Genomic DNA, 20,867 nt, shown 5'->3' with positions numbered 1-20,867 from the left:
TACTCGAATATTGCCATATCCTAAAAGTGGTACAATCTGTAAAAAGGTTGAAAAGCCCTGCTTTACAGCACTCTCTGAGTGATTTACAGTGTCAGCATATGGCCCACAACAATCTGAGTCCTTATTTTACCGACCTTGGAAGGATGGAAGGCTGGGTCAACCTTGAGCCCTGTCAGGATCGAACTCCAGGCTCTGGGCAGAAATTGCCTGCAATATTGCATTCTAATCACTGTGCCACCAGGACTCCATGATGTTAACTTGTTGGGTGATACAACATCTGCAAGCAAACAACAAAGCTTATTCAGCACTAAGGGTTCCCCAGTTAAACCCTAAGTTGCATACTGGAATTCTGAAAATGTTTGATCTGAAGGTACGTGGCCTAAGGGCGTATAATTTAACATATGAAATCTTCCTGAACATTATTTATTATTCTCATAATTTAATCAGAAATATCTGTCTAATACTGATATCCTACAAAAGGTTCCCACCATCAGTGAAAAAGAATAATGCTGATAAAAGAGCATTTATATGCGTTTCTAATGAATACATTTGGAGCAATCTCTACTTAGCTGAAATGTACACTGAACAACATGGCACTGTTTTAGTACTGGAGATGCATGATATCTTGGTTTTGCATGCTCTCTTATATTTTAAAAAATAACTAGAGAAGCCTATGATCTGTTGGGTTATCCTTTTAGAGAAAGATAGTGCCATCTGATGTGACCAGAATGAACATTAAATTTTAGGCTGACCATTTTTTTTACCCCAGTGCTGAGCAATCTGATCATGAGACAGGGGTGTCAAGCTGCCGGCCCATGTTGCATCATGTGGAGGCCGCGCCCACCTCAACTCCGGCAATGCAAAAAAAGTCACGATACGTCATGACATGTCATGTGACGCGGCGAGTTTGACACCCGTGATCTAAGAGTACATATCATAATTAGAAAAATAATTCTAGTGGCAAATGAACTTCAATAAGTCATTAGTTTACTTACCTAAACAAAAACAAAAAAACGGAATGAGAAGGCCTTAGTGCTCTTTGCGCTTGGTTGTTTTCTTGCAGATGTTTCATTACCCAAACTAAGTAACATCATCAGTGCTAGTGTAAGTTAATTAGCACTAGCTTTGAGGATGTTAACTAATTTTGGTAATGAAATGACTGCAAGAAAACAACCAAACTCAGATAGCGTCAAGGATCCTTCATTCTTCCCTTGAGCTACGGTACAAATATTCTCCTTTATTGAAAACACAATGACCACAAGGGAGGCAAAAAAGCAGTGGGAGTTGGGAGCCACTTCCAGCTTCCCGCCAGCTTCCCCATTGTTTTTGCTGATGGGAAGCAAACAGGGAATGTTGGAAATAACAATCACATGACTGCAGGACTCCACAATGGCCACAACTTTGTGAATAAAACTGGTCAGAACATCATAAAAAATTCAATTCTGCAGAAGTAATGGTCCCAGATTTTGTATGCATTCTTTAGAATTAGTGGATTTTACCTTGATTTGAAGGTGTTGTCAGATATCCTACTTGTTTCTATCTCATAGCATGACTATATTGCTTCCATCAAGGGGCACCTTATGTTGTTGGGCTGTGCTTAGGGTATTAATTGGTCTTAAGTCAGCCTTACAAACAGGAAAATGAAGAAGAACAAAATGAAATCCATGTATTTCAAGGACTACACAGTTGATAGACTCTTTGTAGTTTTGTGGTCACAAACCGTGAACGCCTGCATCTATGTTCCATACCAAATCACAAGATATTATATTTGCTGGACCAGAGTTGTCCTGCTGGTAACTAGTTTTTTGGCAGAAATAGTAATTAGAACCTCTTCTCTTCTTCATTCCTATTTGAGTTTATAGCTGTTAAACTAGTGACATCTGGTGGACACTTCACATAACTTTTGTGAGGAGGAGTTTAGACTTATTTTGAAAACTTCATGATACTGAGAAAAGATAATTAGCACAAGATGAGTAGACTCAATCACTATGAATTAACTTAGCCAAACAGGTGATATTGTGGCAGTGCTGGCCAAATGCCTAGACTGAGTCTGTAAGGATTTGGATGGGGAAGAACCGGCTTCAATTCAACACTAGCAAGATGGAGTGATTATGAGTTTTTGGTCCCCCAGGCTCAGTAAATGTTCCATTTTTGACTCTGTATGGGGGTAGCACTTCCCCAGACTGAGCTGGTTCAAGGTTTGGGAGTCCACTTGAACTCATGTTCCTGCTTCAGCAGGTGGCAGAATTGGTGGAACAGAATCATTAAAGAAAGGATTCTAAAGGAGGGACAAAATGAAATGTGAATGCCAAAAATTAAAATAATGTCGAAGAAACTGTTGAAAGAAAAATCTTCATCAGGGTCCAGTCCAAGCTGGGAATAAATAAAATGGAGACTGCTTTAGAAAGAAGGTTGGAGTTTATTGAAGAGGAGAGCCAGACAGAAAGATGGCTCTGGGAAAGCTGACCACATGTTGCTGGGAGTGGTGGGTTTTTATACCTTCTGGGGCTCTTGAGGTTGTTTCCTGTTCCTGTTTGAGGCTTTGTATTTCCTGTGTCATGTACTTTGACCTGAGTCTGAGTGTGCCCTTTTGGTATTGGTGGGTTAATCCTATTATGTCCCCAAAGGTCATGTCTTTTAGACATTGGGTGAGGTATATAGATTTTAGAGGTCTTTGTCTTCCTAATTCATAGCTTCTAGCTTCCTGGCTCCAACCTTCCTGAATGGATTATTGAATTTGCATATTTAAAAGCTGGCCTCTGCCTAGGAGCTGGGGCCGATTTCTGGGGGCTGTTTTCTGTCTTTTTTTTTTAAAAGATCTTCTCCATTATTCCTTTGGGGAAATATATTCTGCCTTTTTAATATTTCCCAAAATATTTCCTTCTCTGGATTCTTCCCACAAAACAGTGGCAGATAACAGTATAGTTATCTCTCATTGCATTATCCTGCATTGAATTGTCCTGCAGCGAATTGGCCATGTCGAGTTGATAGGGGCAAGTCAGCCATGGCAAGTTTCCTAGACCCGTTTATTTATGAAGAATGTGACTTTGGCCTTATGTACCAAATTGAAAGGGCCTTCCTATAATCCTCTTGGCTTGATTATAAGCATAATTTGATGTTCTTCCTCATCATTTTTATCATTTTAAGTATGCCTATATATTGCACATTACATGCTTTTGAATATGCACATAGTGGTGAATGTTTTATTTATTTATTTATTTATTTATTTATTTATTTATTTATTTATTTATTTATGAGACTTATATACCGCTTTAAGTGCAAGCACTCTCTAAGCGGTGTACACCAGTAAGCAATGTATATATATATTTACATTGCCCCAACAATCTGGGTCCTCATTTTACCTACCCCGGAAGGATGGAAGGCTGAGTCAACCTTGAGCCGGTGAGATTTGAACCGCTGACCTGCTGAACACAGTCAGCTAAAGTGGCCTGCAGTACTGCACTCTAACTGCTGCACCACTCGGCTCTTGTTGTTGCCAAGATTTGTGTGCATGCACATTTATTGTTGCTTAAAGCCATATTACATGACTTTTAAAAGCTTGAAGTTTCAGGCATCACAATTAAAAAAAAGGTCAGTGACAAACCGGAGCCAATTCAGAGGAGGGCTACCAAGCTGGGAAGAGTCCTAGAAACTAAGTCCTATGGTTATTAAAGATCTAGGTATATTCAGCCTACAGAAGATCCGTCTGAAGGTAGATAGGATGATTCTGGGCCTGGCTATGAGAAAGTAAGTCCAGGTTAGACATTAGAAGGAATTTCCTGACTGTAAAGATATCAGTGAATGGAATAGATCTCCAGCAAAAGAGTCCTCTTTTGCTGGAAATGACCTTATCATTAAACAAACTGGGACAATTGCCTCTTGTGGCACTTTCTGGAGGACATCAGTGACAACCTTTGTGAATAATATGGCTTTTCCCCATTACAGGTATCCTCGACTACAATAGTTCATTTAGTGATTGTTCAAAGTTACAACGGCATTAAAAATGACTAATGACCGTTTTTCAGACTTACAGCAGTTGCAACATCCCCATGGTCATATGATCAAAATTCAGAAGCTTGGCAACTGACTCATATTTATGACTGTCACAGTGTAATGGGATATTATACTATTTTTTCCTTAATTTCACTGAACATAGGAGTGGGAGGTATTAAACACCTTGGTATTTTTCAATAAGAATAAATATCTATATAATTTTACATTAATTCCTAACACTTCAATCCCTTCTTTACACTGATTGCATGTCAAACAAGACTCATATTTGAAAGGAGCAATGTCACATGCAAAGGGATCTGTGAATCCTCTGGAAGATAGAATACATAGAAGTTCAACCTGCTGTCACCATCTCCTTTGCACTTTAAATTTGTTTTTTGGCTCCATGTAGAAATGAATCTGCGAATGTCATATCTGTGACATGCTGTGAACTCTATAGACCCACAGTTCCATGCAGCTGCGAAGTCATTTTTTGCTAGAAGTATATACCATTATGTTCACTACTGTGCTGTTGACTGGAGTGGGAGGGAATCTATTGTCAGATTTCTGGATTAGAGTTTTTCCTCACAAGTTATGGATTTATTTTGTAGCCCATTTAAAAGCTCCTTTTCCTATGGCTCTTCACAATCATGTTTTATACAGACCAGCATTACTACTTGTTCATTACTTTTCCATCAGCCACAGAAGCTATTGTTGCTGCAGTTTAAAGCATTTTAAGATAGTTATGCTTTTCTCTCCCAGTTCAAAATCAGCTTTCTTTTAACAGCCTGAAATAATTCAAATTAAGCAAAATCGCACTGGCTAAATAGCACTTGGCTGAAACACTGGAGATCCAAGAATAGATTTTTAACTTTTGTCACTGATTTTCTTCTCAATTTTTGTTCAAAAAATCAGCTTCTCTTTATAAATGAGATTAAAATATATTTTCCTTTGAATGTTCTTTCCCCCTGGAATTTTATGAAAGCTGCCTTTTTGTACGAATTCATTCTTTATGAGGGTATCAAGCCAATTGTTAGGTACAACAGAAAAAAGTCTGCTAAGATTTGCTGAGATGCTCAGCCCAATTGCAAATATATGTTATTCAAAGATTTATTGAGAAGTTCCATAAAACATTTTCCCAAATAAATCCCCAACATTTACATGATCTAGCTAATTTAGTGAAGCTAAGCAAGTCTAAATATAGTCCAACTTCTCCTAATGTGACATTTTTTAATAATGGTATCTCTAACATTCCCATAACGCCATATAGTTGCAGTCAAACTATATTTAAAAGGCAGCAGTTGTTGGAAGCTGATTGAGTTATTGAGAGGATAGGAGACCACTGGGAATTTTATGCATGTATCCAAGGAACCCCATGATGGAAGAACAATATAATAATAAAGTGTTCATTGAATTACATTTTTTATTTTTTATTGTTAAGACTTTTTTATCCCAGTTTTATAATTTTTATAAATAACTCAAAGCAGCGAACATACCTAACACCATAGATGGCCTCTTTGATCCCTCTTTCAAACCAGTGGTCAAAGAGGCCATATATGTCGAAATTGAACAGCCCTCTCTCAACAGAGGGGGAGGGATCGATATTATCTATCTCTAGCCTACAATACAGTCCTTTCGACAGTTCTAAGAAGACTCCACACCCATTTGCACTACTCAGGTGACCCTGACAACACAGATAAGCCTCTAGGGCAGGGGTGTCAAACTGCCAGCCTGCAGGCCAGACGCATTATGAGAAAACCATGTCCACCCCATTGCTGGCAATGGGGAAAAAGTTCCAATACGTCGCGCAACGTCACGAGATGTCACGAGTTTAACATGTCTGCTCTAGGGGCTTCACGGAGTATAAATCCTGCCATTCCCCACAGAGCTGAAGAAGCTCCCTGGATGAGAAGCAAAACGTCTTCAAAGGAAAACAAGGAAGTCCAGTTGTCTCATGAAAAAAGCACCTTTGGGACCTACTGAATTGGTTAAACAAACCATTATGGTTTCATTCACTCAAATTGTTAAACCTAATAGGGGAATTCACATAAACCAAACATAAATCAGATTATGTTTTAGGTTAATGTATAAGTGATACTATGCAAGTAAAAGTGTTCTTAAGAGGTCTGCATTTTCATTTATGCTTCTGTGCTTTCTAAAGACAATGGCTCCATTAGAAGTAAGACAATGTCAGTCAAGAAGCATTTTCATTTAATTTTTTAAAGAGGTTTTTTCCTTGCCTAACAAAATTTGGTTTGGAATAATCCCGTTGTCATCACTTAATACACATACTCTCCAGTCTGCATTTGTCCAATTGTGCTAACAATTAAATTATTGGCTTGCAATATAAAGTTTAAGGGCTAAATCTTTGTCCTCCACCATGTCACACTATTTGATGTGGCAGGAAGGTTTATATAACAGAAGAAGATGAATTTGGTGGCTAGCAAATTAAATTTAATTGGCTATGCCTATAGTAGAAGTGCAAAAATTTACACCAAATGAAAGGGAAAGGTGAGATGCATTACCTCAAATCTTGAGGGCAGCCCTCAGAAATTGCTGAGTTATTACAAAATTGCCATTTTTAAATGGGAAAGAAGGGGAAATTATGAAATAGGTAACTGGAGGATAGGGCAGGATATAAAACTATTAAGTTCACTGAATGTGAATTAAAAGTTTATGATATCACATCAAATTTAATTTGTTCTAGTTCCTTCCCATTCTTAAAAGCATACAACTCAAAATTCAGATGTAGCCCTCAGCTTAAAAACAATGGAGCATCCTAACCTACAGCCCCATTTTTGTTCTGCTTACTCCATCTCTGCTCACTCTATTACCCAATATGGACCAGTTCCTTCCCCAAGGAAAATCTCTTAAAATTAGAACTTTGAAGTGGATAGGTGGTATTGCTCTTGTGTTCCTTAGTGCAGGGGTCCTCAACCTATGGGCCGTGGCCCGGGATTGGGCCGTGGGCTCTTGGCCCGTGGAAATGGCTGCTGGTGCATGCACGCATGGCCGTGCATCCCCCCACTCACGCTAGCACCCACAGCCCCATTTGTGCATGTGTGAGGGTGCGAATGGGACCGCTAGCCCGGGTGGATTATGCAGCCCATTTGCGCATGCGTGAATGTGGCTGTTAGTACCGTGCCAGTGTGTGTGGCCCTGTGTGCGCATGTGCGCACACCAATTTTGAAGCTGCTCACCTTCCCTCTGGTCCGCGAGCCCAGAAAGGCTGTCTTAGTGAGAACATTTCAGTACCTTCACATTAATAATAATAGCTATTAGACATTGTATTTTAGGCTATGTTACTCACTGTCAAGACTGTGAGCAGATCTTCAAAGAGATTCTCCACTCCAGCGGAAGTTCATGTAAAGCGAAGTTCATGTAAAAAAAAATTAAAGTGAGATCCCAAAGGGATGTTGCCTTCCACTATATACATAGCAAAGCAAAGGAGCCACATCACTTTGGGAAGGAAATGTTCTTCTACATTATTTAATTGCTCTTATTTAAAAGGTTAGCATGAAGATTAACTAATTTTTCTACTGCTGTTTGGCCAAGCAGAGGAGGACTATATATACATATATATATATATATCAAAATGTGAAAACAAGCTAATAAGCACTCAAGTAATTCCACCATTTCTGCCTGTTCTACTAGATGTGGAAGGGTGGCCTTGAGCCAGGTCCTATGTTTTAAATTGCGTCTATAATTTGAAATTCATTTGGCCTCGATCATGCTGGCATTTTGGAAGACTTTGAAGACCAGGATATTTCTCCAGGCAAGGGATCTAGGGGTTAGAAAAACCCATCTGTGTGATTTGTCTTAATATGATTTGTGTTTTATAGGACTGTTACTGCATTGTTATCACTACAGCCTTTACTGTTATTTTGTTGCTTTTGAGGGTTTTAATCCTAGATTCACCACCCAGACATACAGTCGTGATATGGGTAGCTATATCAGTTAATAATAAAAATCAAGAAAGACCAGAAAAATAATGACAATGAATCAGGTCCTTCTATGAAGCTATCCTGACAAGACTCTAATTACCAAGGACCATAGGTGGGTGTGGAACATTGAAAGTAAACCAAACAACTGAAGAAGAAAAAAATGGCATTAGAAGAATATTTGAAGGACAGTAAAGAAGATGCACTGAAAACCATGAAGACTTGCTAGTACTGGAGAGAGCAAACTGGCTTACAAAAAAGACTAAATGAATAATAGAAAAAAAGGTGGTCTGTCAAGGCCACACTCCAGCAAATGTGCACAAGTGGATCAAAGAAAGGGAAAGGAAGTTTAAGCCAAAACAAAAGTGGATTTAAGTAAATGAAATGAATTCAGTATAGCTAATACGGTTGTTTCCCATGTAGTAAATATATTTGATGACAAGGTATCTACAGGGATGAGGATCAAAAAAGGCAGCAGCAACAGCAGTTGTTTCCTAAATGGTTTAGGGCAGGAGTGTGCAAGCCACAGCCCATGGACTGCATGTGGTCTTGGACAGTTAGTAATGCGGCACCATGAGATAATAGAAAACAACAAAATAAAGGAAGTTTGTTATTTGTATACATTAACTATATATTTTATACACAGCCCAAGATAATTCTTCTTCACTCAATGCAGTCCAGGCAAACCAAAAAGTTGGAAAACCATGGTCTAGGCGGGTTTAGAGTTTGATAGTATGCCTGATTCCTGAGAGCTTGTCTTTACGTTGAGTTCATCCATAGAGGGCCTCCAGACTCCTCCTGGTCATCTGAAGAAGGCTGTGACAATTTTCATTTGTCTGCATTTTTGTTTTTCCTCAGGCAAGTTTCAGAATGCTCATGGTCTGCTTTAATCGCTAGTTCACTCTTGATTTGTTGTGCTGCTCTGAAGGTGTACTTTGGCTTATTAGAGCTTGTAAACTACCTTAGAAATTATGTTGTTTTTACTGCTGAAGTGATATTTAAATTCCAATACATAGTTTTTAGATCTTATGGTGATGTTAGAAGCCTCCAGAATTTTCTGTAGTTTTCAGATTTCAGATTATGTAGTCATTAAAATCCACTGGCCCCCCCCCCCAATATTCAGATGGATGTTAATGGAGAGGTTTGGTTTTCTGGCAGGAGGGATTGCAAATGAATCTCAACCCATAAGGATAATTTGCTTTTCATTTTAGCACTTAATGCTTACCTGAACAGGCAACTGTTATTTGGTGAAATATCAGACCACTAAATCACGACTGCCTACAGAATATTTTTTTCTTTTTTCTTACTCCCCATTCCATTACTTTCAACTCAGCCTCATGTCTCGATCTCTCTGCAGCAAGAAGAGTTCCCTTGTTTTGATTTTGACAAGCATGACATGTACCTGTCTCTTTCACTGCATGCTTCACTGCTCCCTCATGTGTCAAGGTACAGCTAATTTGCCTCATCGAATGCCCCTGGATAGGTGGGATATAAATCAAATAAATAGTAGTACATCCCCAACTACTCGAAGTTTTACATCTTCACAATATTATCACACTGAAAAAATATCCACACAGTCCTGGCTAGATAGCTCACTTTGTGCATTGTGGCATTATTGTTTCCAGATTAAGAGAAGCATTATTCTATAGTGCCAGACATGGCAATAAGAAAATACATGTTGCTTCTGTCACCTTCTCATTAAAATTAATGCGACTATATTTTATTAGAACAAAAAAATTATATCTGACCAGTCTTAAAATCAGAAATGTAGTTTTTCCTATATGCACAATTTTGCCAACCTAAGCCCAGTCACAAAATCTATAAAGTAAACCATAATATTGCTTCTGTGTAAACTTAAAACTTTATTTTTGTACCTAGTTATAGCTTTTCCTTGTAAACAGAGTCCTCTATCTCAAGTAGGACAGTGCAAGTTCCTTATTTGTACTGGCCAGAAGATTAGGAATAATAGAAATTTTCTGTGTCTCAAAATAATTTGGCCCATTTTGAACTTACTGATGCCATTAGCAGTACTGAACATGCACAGGGAATAAAGCATGAAACTTTACTAAGGCAATTCAATCATATTGGCTTTTAATAAAATTGCAAAGATAAGAGTCAATTCAGGAACAGAATCAGGAAAAAACCCTAAAAAACTCAATGGGACAAAATGACTCCTTCAAACATGTGCATTTCTATAAATTCCAGTTGTTGACGTCTTGGTAACTACGTATTTTCTTATAAAAAGTGTTCCCATCTATATACTGAAAACATTAATCGAAGCAATTCCAGACAGAAACATCAGACTATAGCTTGTTCTGGGAAAATATTACTGAGAAACTAAAAATTACCTTGCCTTCAATAAATTAGGCGCAAAGGGTTAGAGAAGCCTGTCATAATTGCTGCACATGTAATTTTCAACCAGCATCTGTACCTTAAAGGTACATTTTTATATATTGCTTTTAGTGCAAAACTTATACAAGCCTATTTTAGAAATAAAAAACTGAAAGCAGAGCAAATCTGTAGAATTTACCTGTGTTGTTCGTCCATCGATTTTGATGAAGACCTTGACATCTTGTGGGTTATGGGCCATCAACAATGTGTCCGTAGGTGGCTAATAAGACCGATGTTAGCACGGAATGTTCTGCCACATACTGAACACATTCTGTTCAGTATGTCAGTCAGAATTTATCTAATAATGTTTTATAGATACGGCTGGGCTTCAGCTCAACAAGACTGAATCTCTGTTGGAATCTCTATGAATATTTGTGCTGATGTCAACCTAAGTAACACAAGATATCCTCAAATATTTTAATGGATCATAATTCTATATTTGAGCCACAATACACATTTTATAAATTTTCATATAAATGCAGCATATTAAGTGCATTTTAAACAGGTATCCATTGCTGCTGAATTATAGGTAATAAATACTTAAAAATTAAGACAAAAAACAAATATTATTTCGTGTATTTTAATAGCAAACTTACAGGTACAGCACAGAAGACAGACAACATTAAAAACATATACTTGCATGTAGGACAACTTAGAAAAAGTATAATGAGTGGATGGAATCTACTGTATGATACAGACTTCATATAGTTGCCATCAATAAGAAATTTACCTTTTTTTAAAAAAAACAAAAACCAAATGCTGGCATTGTCCAGAAAAGTCTGACTGGCATATTTATAATTGTTATAAAGTTGAATTGCTGAAATTTGTTCAATGAAATGGGTTTTTTTACAGCAATAATGCTTTATATGTCCCCACGTTTATATTAAAAATCCACACACAAATGAAAATGAAAAATAACTTGCCAATACCCGATTCTGTCCTCTATTTTTCCATCTGCAACCATAGACTTAGGTACCTTTTAACCCCATGGGAAAAAAAAAATCTAACGTTCATTACTACCAATAACAGGAAGAAGAGATTTTATTTGTTTTGAAAATGACAAATCCATCTTAGTAGAATTTAAGCACGCTCTCCACGTATGCGACGTGCTAGCTGGATATCTTTTGGCATGATTGTGACACGTTTGGCGTGGATAGCACAAAGGTTGGTGTCTTCAAACAGGCCAACCAGGTAGGCCTCGCTTGCCTCCTATTGAGAAAAAAAAATGGTTTAAATATTTAAAATAAAAGCACCCAAATCCTCACAAAATACACAACTAAGTGTATTTTCAAGCTAAGCGAAAGAAAATGGAAAAACACCCTTTTATCTATCTTAACTCCTAATTTTAATCTCACATCTAAAACTCTCTTATTGATCATGTGACCAAGGGATGCTGTGATGGTCATTAAATGTGAGGACTGCTCGTAAATCTATTTTTTTTTTCAATACCACAGTATCATCAAACAATTTTGGCTGTGGTTTATTTTCCAAGCTTGTTTCAATTTAATTTCTGAACGTTTCGTTACCAAACTAGGTAACATCGTCAGCATGATTTTCTTGTCTTTTCTCCTTAGCTTATAAATGCCTTGTGTGCCAGTATGGTCAGTTGGTCGTGCGACTGGTTGTTTGTCTGGAGCTATATTTGAATTCTGAACAGCTGATTGGTTCTCTTGTTGATTGGCAGTCCGAATGGTCTGGTTTCTTACATATTAATATGCTGGATCCATATTGATCTAGATCCAGCATATGAATATATAAGAAACCAGACCATTCGAACTGCCAATTAACAAGAGAACCAATCAGCTGCTCAGAATTCAAATATAGCTCCAAACAAACAACCAATTGCACGACCAACTGACCACATGCTGACACACAAGACATTTATAAGCTAAGGAGAATAGGACAAGAAAATCATGCTGATGATGTTACCTAGTTTGGTAACGAAATGTTCAGAAATTATATTGAAACAAGCTTGGAGAACAAACCACAGCCAAAATCTAAAACCCGAGCTACAAGTATTTTCTATCATCAAACAATTGCTAAACGAATGGCTGTAAGTCGAGGACTACAGGTAGTTCTCAACTTACGATCACAATTCAGTCCAAACTTTATGTTGCTAAGTGAGAAATTTGTTAAGTGAGTTTTGTCCCATTTTACAACTTTTCTTGTCGCATTTGTTAAGTGAATCACTGCAGTTATTAAATTAGTAACACAGTTAAGTGAATCTGGCTTCCTCATTGACTTTGCTAGTCAGAAGTTGCAAAAGGGGACCATACGACCCTGGGACACTGCAACCATCATAAATGTGAGTCAGTTGTCAAGCAGCCACATGTAAATCACATGACCCTGGGGATGCTGCAATGGTCATAAATGTGAAAAATGGTCACAGATCACTTTTTTCAGTTGTAACTTTGAACGGTCACTAAGTGAACTGCTATGAGGACTACTTGCACCTGTACAATATTGATTTGCTATTTTGCACAGCAATGTTGCATGTTGAGTACGGAGGAACTAAGGAGGGCCTTGCAATAGAAGTAGACTGGATTTGGGCATATTCCAAATGTCCCAAGAGTTTTCACAATTCATCAATGAAGCCTATATGATCATATGTAAAATGCATAAAGCAGAAATAGTAATATTTGTTAAGGTAAATCCAGTTTAGATTTCAGTTAAACTGCCATACTATCTAGTATTAAACCATGGAATACTTGACATATAGTCATAATGTTGATCTCATGACGGTTAAGTCTTATTTAGAGAGTCATGCCAGAAATCTCATTTTCAAAGCAGGTCTAAACAACTGACCCGTTGTGACAAATGGAATCAATTGGCCACACATGACAGCTATCATAGGTTCAAGTGAATTCCTGTTTTATGTTCATCTATTTTATACTGGATTTTGAACGGAGGTGCCAGATGCTCTGCAGTACATAAGCAACCGGCTATGTTAACTCTGATGGATCACAACTTCCAGGTTCCTATGTTATATGGCATTGAATGTTTTAATCAGTTTTAGTTGGAATTCTGCAAGTTGCCTCATGCTATTTCTCAAAAATGAACTTTGGCTTATATCTATTTTGATTTTGGTGGAATAAATATTTCTTGTTTATCTGTTCCCTCAGGCCTGAGAAGAGATGCCACTTTATCATGCAGATCAAATGGAATATGCTGCTGAATAGAGGGGCTTGAAAACTGTTGTGCAAGACCGAATGTGATGTGTATCCATTTGTTTTATTTTTTATCTGAAGTATTTGTAAGATTGTTATGTATTGTAAAGTTGAAAATAAAAACTTTTACAAAAAAAACCTGTTGTGTAGATCATCCAGCGTAAAGAACATTTATCAAATACAGCCATGAAAAATGAAATCTTGCAATCTTAGACTAATGCCCACATGTCATTCTTATCCAGAGAAGTAATATAGAAATAAAAATTATTATTTTTGGAAAAGTGTAATAGATCTCCATAGCTTTGGCAGTACTGTGCAGCAAACATCCACATAAAACACATACATAATACAAACTGCGGGAATAATCAGGATCTGAAAACAGCACTTTTAACTTTATATTTTTAAGACATAACTTATTCACAACTGCAAGACAAAATCTCGCATTTCACCTGTAAGGTACAAATTATCTAGCTAAGATTTGACAAGGTCAACCTAGATCAGAATTTCTCTCAATGGCTTATAATAGTAGAAAGTTAAGACAATCACATAATGTACAGCAAGAGTGTACTTTCCACTCTTTTGCAGCTTGAAAGACACTGGTATTTTCTCTCCATTAATACTTACATTAAAAAAAAGAATAGTCCCTTTCTCATGTAGTATCATGTGGTGCATATTCCCCAAACATTTGCTACTCTAATTAAAATTACTAGTATCATCACATTTCTTTAGAATATATTTTGAACACCAACAATATGTTTTACTTTCTGAGATTCTACTGATTAGATTACTTTTAAAAAAAAATGGCAGTTATCAGCTCACCTATAACTACATAGATCCTTACGTTTGAAACCCACCAATCATATGAAATTTTGACTGACCATAGAAACAGCTCAACCAATAAGGTGACTGTATGGAAGCAACCAATCACATGCATTCTCACGTACCAAAAGCACAGTATTATCAATGGCTGCACTCCAGAAAAGATCTTGGGTATAATTTCTGTTGGCAAATCTACATCCACCTATATAACACAACTAAATATGTTGGATCTTTTTAGACCCAGATACAATGCTGTAATTTCTGAAAGCGCGGTAAAAGACCCATAGAAAAACTGTGTATTTTCTTTAATATAGAATAGATTAATAGAGGAAATTGTAATATTTACTAACAAAAACACAATAACTTATTTCTTAGTGTAAATTATAACAAATCTCATCAATTCAACTAAAGAATACTTGTGTTTTGGAAGGACAACTTAAAATAACAATTTTTTACCTGCAAAGCACCAATAGCTGCGCTCTGGAAACGCAGATCTGTTTTGAAGTCCTGGGCAATTTCACGCACCAGACGCTGAAATGGAAGTTTGCGAATCAGAAGTTCAGTTGATTTCTGATAACGTCTGATTTCACGAAGAGCTACAGTACCTGGCCTTTGAATTAAAACAAAACAAAAATAATTAAGCATTTCCCTTCCAATCTTAAAAATATACAAAATCCAATGTATATCCATGGAAACACATGCTGTACGAAACTAATATACATGAATGAAATAAGCTTGCAAGAAAAACTTAAGTAGACTTCAAAACAGAACATTGTGAAAGAATCCAACTGCAATAATTCATGTGTACTCTATTTTTTCAAACTCCTATGAAAATTGGTAAGAAATTAAATAACCTTTTACCATGGAGGTTGCTGATAAAATGAGTGACTTCTAAGGTACCAACAAGTTATGCCAGTTGCTATTTCTTTTGTTTTAAAAAAATTAAATATAAAACCTACAGTATTTACTTATTCTGGATCAGATAACTGCCCTCTAGTGGTACACTGTACAAATTCTACTATTTGTACAATTAGGGTTGAAGAATTAAACTACTGTAATGTAAATACTGTAAATGAAAAATGTCCAATATACGGTATTTGAAACTAATAAACCAAATATTAGTTAATCACTATATCAAGTTTTATGGCATCCCTCAAATCAACGAACATTTAGGTTAATATTAAAACTGCATTTTCCCGATTCTATTTTAAATTTGGTTTAATTGATAAAATGGGCTTATCATTATTACTGGTCATTCCACTGGTTTACAGACATATTTCGTTCAAAATATTTTATGAATCGGGTATAATTTTTTTTTTTTGCATTAAAGAAATAGCAACAACGACTTTCCTTAAATAATCTTGATTGGATCCAAGAAGCAGAAAACAAGTTATTTTTTCCTGAAGCAAAAAATATTCCGATAAATATTTCCGCGTCGGGCCGATCACATCGTAATACTTTCTTCCGGTCATTTCTATACCTGTAGCGATGAGGTTTTTTGACCCCGCCGGTAGAGGGCGCACTCTTGCGAGCGGCTTTTGTCGCGAGTTGCTTCCTGGGCGCCTTCCCCCCAGTGGATTTGCGGGCAGTTTGCTTGGTACGAGCCATGTTCCCGCGAACTTCTCTTCCTTATACCTATCGGCAAGAAGTCACCCACGCGATCAGCACATTATAACAAGGCAGCCGCTCGAAAAACATCCGCCGAAAATGCGATTTATTTTTGTTTTTCCATGTACAAAAAATATATGCCTCGGATGTAAAGAATCCCCAGAAACCTTAAAACAATTAAAACCGTGCAGATCCACACCTTCCACAACCCAAATAGCAGACTTCTGCAGCCTGCGTGACACTCCGGCTATCAGCTTTGCATGTTTAAAAAAAAAAAAAAAGCCTTCCCTACAAGTCCTAAATTGGATGATAAAATGTCGGTGGGAGTTCGCGCTCTAATTGTATTTAAGCAGCAAATATATCCGCCTAAGATTTCGGCAGATTATTAAAAACAGCTCTTGCCCAGCGCTCCAAATTGGAGAGCGATGCAGCGAAGGTGCCTCCAACCCACAGCAACACCTCGATTCTCCCCTCCCCTTCGCGGGGACGAAAAAGTGTCCCCAATTGCAGAAGATATCGGGGGACATGCAACTGATAGGTTGAATGGAGTAAAAGAAGGGCAAACGTCCGCATTAAACTAGGGGCAACAAGAGTGGGGAAAGCCCGGGCTGACAGCCTCGCAAGGCTTCTGCAGCAAAGGAGCCGTAGCTCGCCTCGGTCGGCCGGGCGGGCAAAGGGAATCAAATGGAAGGCGCCCGCAAGCCAGAGCTCTGCCACAAAAGGAAAAGCCAAGTCAGAGGTTAGGAGCCACCAAGCATCGAGCGAACTTTTTGGGGGGCTGCCTCTTCGGTGCTGCCTCTGCCTGTGTAAGTGCCAGTCCTACCGCTGCCTGGCTCCCAAGCGCCTCTCGCAGGCAAACTCAGCCCCAACAAAATGGAAACAATCACCAAAGACAGCCCTACTCCCTTTGCAGGCAGGGAGAGAAAGAGACGGGAGGGGGGAAAAATAAAATAAAACGGCAGCATCACAATACCTTCTCAAAATCCCGCAAAAGCTTCAAACTAGGTGGGATCCGGCAGGCTAAGGGAGAGAGGAAAAGTTTGGACAACCCCCCCAAAAAAATCTCCTCGGGTGCGAAGGATTTCCTAGGCACATTTCTCCCCTCTGGATTGTTTTTAGGCAATAGGAAAAAAAATATGGTCGGTGACCAGAGAAAAGAGACAAGATGGTGAAGCTGAGCAACAACTGTGGGGAAGAGCAAGGAGAGTTTCCCGGGGCTGGCAACGGGCTTCCGTTTGCAGCCGTTTCCCGGCTCCCATCTAGGGCGGCGATGGGGCGAGGTAGTAGGCGAGGGAATGGGGAGAAGGATAGTGAAGGTTTGGGGGAGGGCGAGGGCAAAAGAAGGGGGCAACGACCAAGCAAAGTGGGGCTGGGGGGGCTAAGGGAAGGAGCAGCCCGAGCTTCTCTGCCGTACTCGGGAAGGCGGAGAGATAAAGGGACTCTCCTGTCCCCCAACAGCGGTTCTCGCTCCCAGAAGTTTGCCAGGGAAGCCAGGGGGCAGCTCGGAGGGGTCCTCGGCCGAGCCGGGATCTGGGGGGGGTCCTGTAAAAGAGGTTGAAGACTTACCCCCGTCCGCTTACGCTGAGCGCGGCTGCCGAGCAGGCAACGAAGGAGGAGGTGCTGAAGCTGCTGCGGGCGACGGCGGATGAGAGCACAATTGAAAGATGGCTGACTCGCGAAGGCCGACTCCGCTGCTTAGCTACGCCCCTCGACCGCCCAGGCAACGCCTCCTCCCCCAGAGACCGCCAATGGCGCACAATGGAGGGAAGGAAAGGCCACGCCCATCCACTTTCCTTCCCACCCACTCTCGGTTTCCCGCGGCCGCCTCCGTGTGTACAAACACAAAAGACACGCTGCGCGCGCCCCAGGCACAGAGTGAGTAAGTGAGAGAGGAAGAGAGGGATTCCCCTGACCGTCCTCCCTCCGCCTAGCGAGAGCCGGTGCAGATGTCGGGAGATCACGCGGCTCCATTCGGTGGCCAACAGCCAGCCGCGAGCAGCCCCAACTGTCAGGCCAACGGTCACTTATTACTACCGTTAGTATCTGACCGGGGAGGAGTCCACTCCGACAGCATCCTCCCATGTTTCCCGTTGCTGAATCCCTTTCAGCACTTTTCGTGTGGTCCCATTTTAAGAGGCCCCTCATATCCCAGTACAAGTTTGTGAGGGGGTGGTCACGAATATAAACCCAAGTGAATGAGCCATTATAGATCCAAGACTAATCATAACGATCGTTCATCAGTGGAGGGGGGGCAATAAAATGATGGTGATAGACATGTTTGATAAATGTGTCAGGCTATTTTTGTTTTTGAAAAGTCTTTGAAATATAGAATAAAATTAAACGCATCACCTACAGTCACGACATTTGTATGCAGTCTATTGACTAAATTCTTTGTTTCTCTAGTAATTCTTTAATTTTAGGAATCCACTTTGCATTCCATTTGTTTTTGCTATTCATATATTTTGAGTAATGATGAGTATGAAGCTTGATAGCTTATTCTCTGTATGCTCGGTTGCATACATCTATGTGTGTTGCATACATCACACGTGCTTGACTTTCCTAAACTATGATGGCCACATTGATAGTTGGGCTCAGTTCAGTAACGAAAGAGAAAGGCAAGGAAATTGGTCTGCCTGTTTTCTAAAGGCAGCAATGTTGAGATTTGTGAAATCTGAATCAAGCCCAGCTCCAGGTTCTGGTGATGTGTGTGTGTGCCTCTTTATTACTCTTGCACATATTGCCATTCAGCAGCTGGGAAATAGTACTTAAAGGATAAAATTTTGTGAAGAAAGTTAAAAAAAGATAATTCCTGTATTAACAGTTTGAAACACTTCATTAATTCCATTTCTTGGTTTAGGCTTAACAGTTTCACTTTCTGACCTCCATAATGGCATGTATATTCCATGAGATGACATTTGTGAAAGTTCATGTGTTTCAGATGTGGTACAGTAGCATCTTATGTCACTGAATCCTAAAACAATCTCTGCTTTTGACCGCAATTTATCAGCCGCTGCAAGAAGTGGAATTAGCACGGTTTTTTTTCTCGTAGAACACCTGGAACAGGGTAACGGCACTTTTTTTGGATGGAACTTTGTAGGATAGGCAAGGCAGGTTGTATGATGTGTATGAGTTCCGGCACCTTTTTTTTTTTTTTTTTTTTAGGAAAAAAGCACTGGGAATTAGTGAAGTGTTTCTGACCAATAATATAATTGAAATCTATCTGATCAACTGGTAATCTAGAAAAGCAAGATGCTCCCCTTTATCTCATCTTATGTGCCCTTTCTCTGTACTACAGATGTGTCAGCCAGGCTATTTTTGGACATGGGTGTACTACTACTCTTCCAGAAGAGCCCTGTGTTCAAAATTAGGCCAACTGGTATGTCCCAGTCACAGAATACTGGTCACTCAGGCTGAAGGAAAGATGTCCTGTCTATTTTGCCTTGGATCTTTTCACTTGGACTCTTTTGTGCATTTGAACAGTTGCAAGGTTCTGCAAAGAATGAGAAGAGTACTGTATTACTCAGAAGTGGTTAATCAGAGGGGTGGATTGAGATTTCAATTACAAGAGGACAACCAGAAATTGATAGGACACACCTACTCTAGATTGAGAAGTAGGAGGAGCCGAGGTGGCGCAGCAGTTAGAGTGCAGTACTGCAGGCCACTTTAGCTGACTGTGTTCAGCAGGTCAGCGGTTCAAATCTCACCGGCTCAAGGTTGACTCAGCCTTCCATCCTTCCGGGGTAGGTAAAATGAGGACCCAGATTGTTGGGGGCAATGTAACTATATATATATATACATTGCTTACTGGTGTACACCGCTTAGAGAGTGCTTGCGGTATATAAGTCTCATAAATAAATAAATGAATAAATAAATAATGCAAGGATATATCAGTACTGCCAATGCGTGACCTAGAAGGAACCCAAAGCATATGCAAGGTGGGCCAGGATTAAGGAAAATTGCCACATACAACCCCACAAAGTAATACAAACAGGAAAAAAGTATGGCTATACGAAACCTTTTTTTTTTTTCAGAATGTGGCCCAAATAAAACATATGCAAGCTGGCAGAACCTGACTATCTTTCCCAGACTCTGAAAGGCAGGACTAGAGCTTTCATCACAGCATGCTAGCCCTGTTTTTTAAACACACATCTACCACTCTTTCAAAAATGTGCTAAACTTGTATTTAAAAACAGATGTACCTATCCATATGTATCTAGTGAATTCATGTTAATACCTGACTGGTCTTCTCCAATTCACTGGTCAAACATTACACAAATACTTTTTCCGAAGCCAAGGGTTTGCTTTCTTCTATAGCTGAAGATGAAATGGTCACAGAAGGAAGATCCCAGTGATCTGAGGAGAAGCAGTTTGCCCACCATAGTCTTAAATGGCTAATGGTTGGTGGCAGATCCCACCATCCTCGGCATGATCATAAAATGTTGATTGCATCTACGGCAAAAATGGTACTGAGAAAAGAAGGATTTCAGAATGTCTTTGTTTATTGATTTGTTTGTTAAATTTATATGTTGTCCAACTCCTAGTGACCCTGGACAGTTGTTTGTCATAAAAAACATGCTCAAAGAAATTGTCAGAAAATTATTGGGATAAATGCAGCACTGTCTTTAAAGTGCTGTTGTAGTATAAGTCAGATTCCTAGTAATGGATATTGACTTGTAACACCTTTATGAATAAGATAGTGTAAAATAAAATGTGCTCCTGAGTCCTGTATTCATCCTTGTTTATATGTATTTGTCCAATTAATAGCAAAGTTCCATATTCTACTAATAGGGAGTTATTATCAACTGAGAAATATGGACTATATGTATTATTTCATACAGATTGAACAAACCTAGTAATAAAAATAATCCTGACTTTGGGATAACAAATTGTGTCATTTAAAAAAATAAAAAATAAACATAGACTTAAGAGTACAATATCATAATTTTTATAA

The 20,867-nt window shown here is 38.9% G+C and overlaps 1 protein-coding gene across 2 annotated transcripts; it reads right to left on the bottom strand.

Annotated features, from left to right (window-relative positions):
• Positions 1–10,886: 10,886 nt before the first annotated feature.
• LOC120307230 (histone H3.3A) lies at positions 10,887–17,629 on the bottom strand. Of its 2 annotated transcripts, XM_039341721.1 has the most exons (5): positions 17,483–17,581; positions 16,890–16,936; positions 15,789–15,943; positions 14,765–14,918; positions 10,887–11,531 (listed from the first exon to the last, which is right to left on the bottom strand). In XM_039341721.1, exons 3-5 carry the CDS (start codon positions 15,914–15,916, stop codon positions 11,403–11,405), a joined length of 411 nt encoding a protein of 136 aa, XP_039197655.1. In that variant the 5' UTR covers positions 15,917–15,943; positions 16,890–16,936; positions 17,483–17,581; the 3' UTR covers positions 10,887–11,402. The 2 variants fall into 2 exon arrangements, with proteins under 2 accessions (XP_039197655.1, XP_039197654.1); XM_039341720.1 differs by lacking the exon at positions 16,890–16,936 and having other exon boundaries at positions 17,483–17,629.
• Positions 17,630–20,867: the final 3,238 nt, after the last annotated feature.

This window comes from Crotalus tigris, unplaced genomic scaffold (genome assembly GCF_016545835.1).
Source record: "Crotalus tigris isolate CLP2741 ecotype Arizona unplaced genomic scaffold, ASM1654583v1 scf7180000017771.5222438, whole genome shotgun sequence".
NCBI classification, from domain to species: domain Eukaryota; kingdom Metazoa; phylum Chordata; class Lepidosauria; order Squamata; family Viperidae; genus Crotalus; species Crotalus tigris.
Note: the sequence above shows the minus strand (reverse complement) of the source record. Positions and strands in the feature narration are given on the sequence as shown.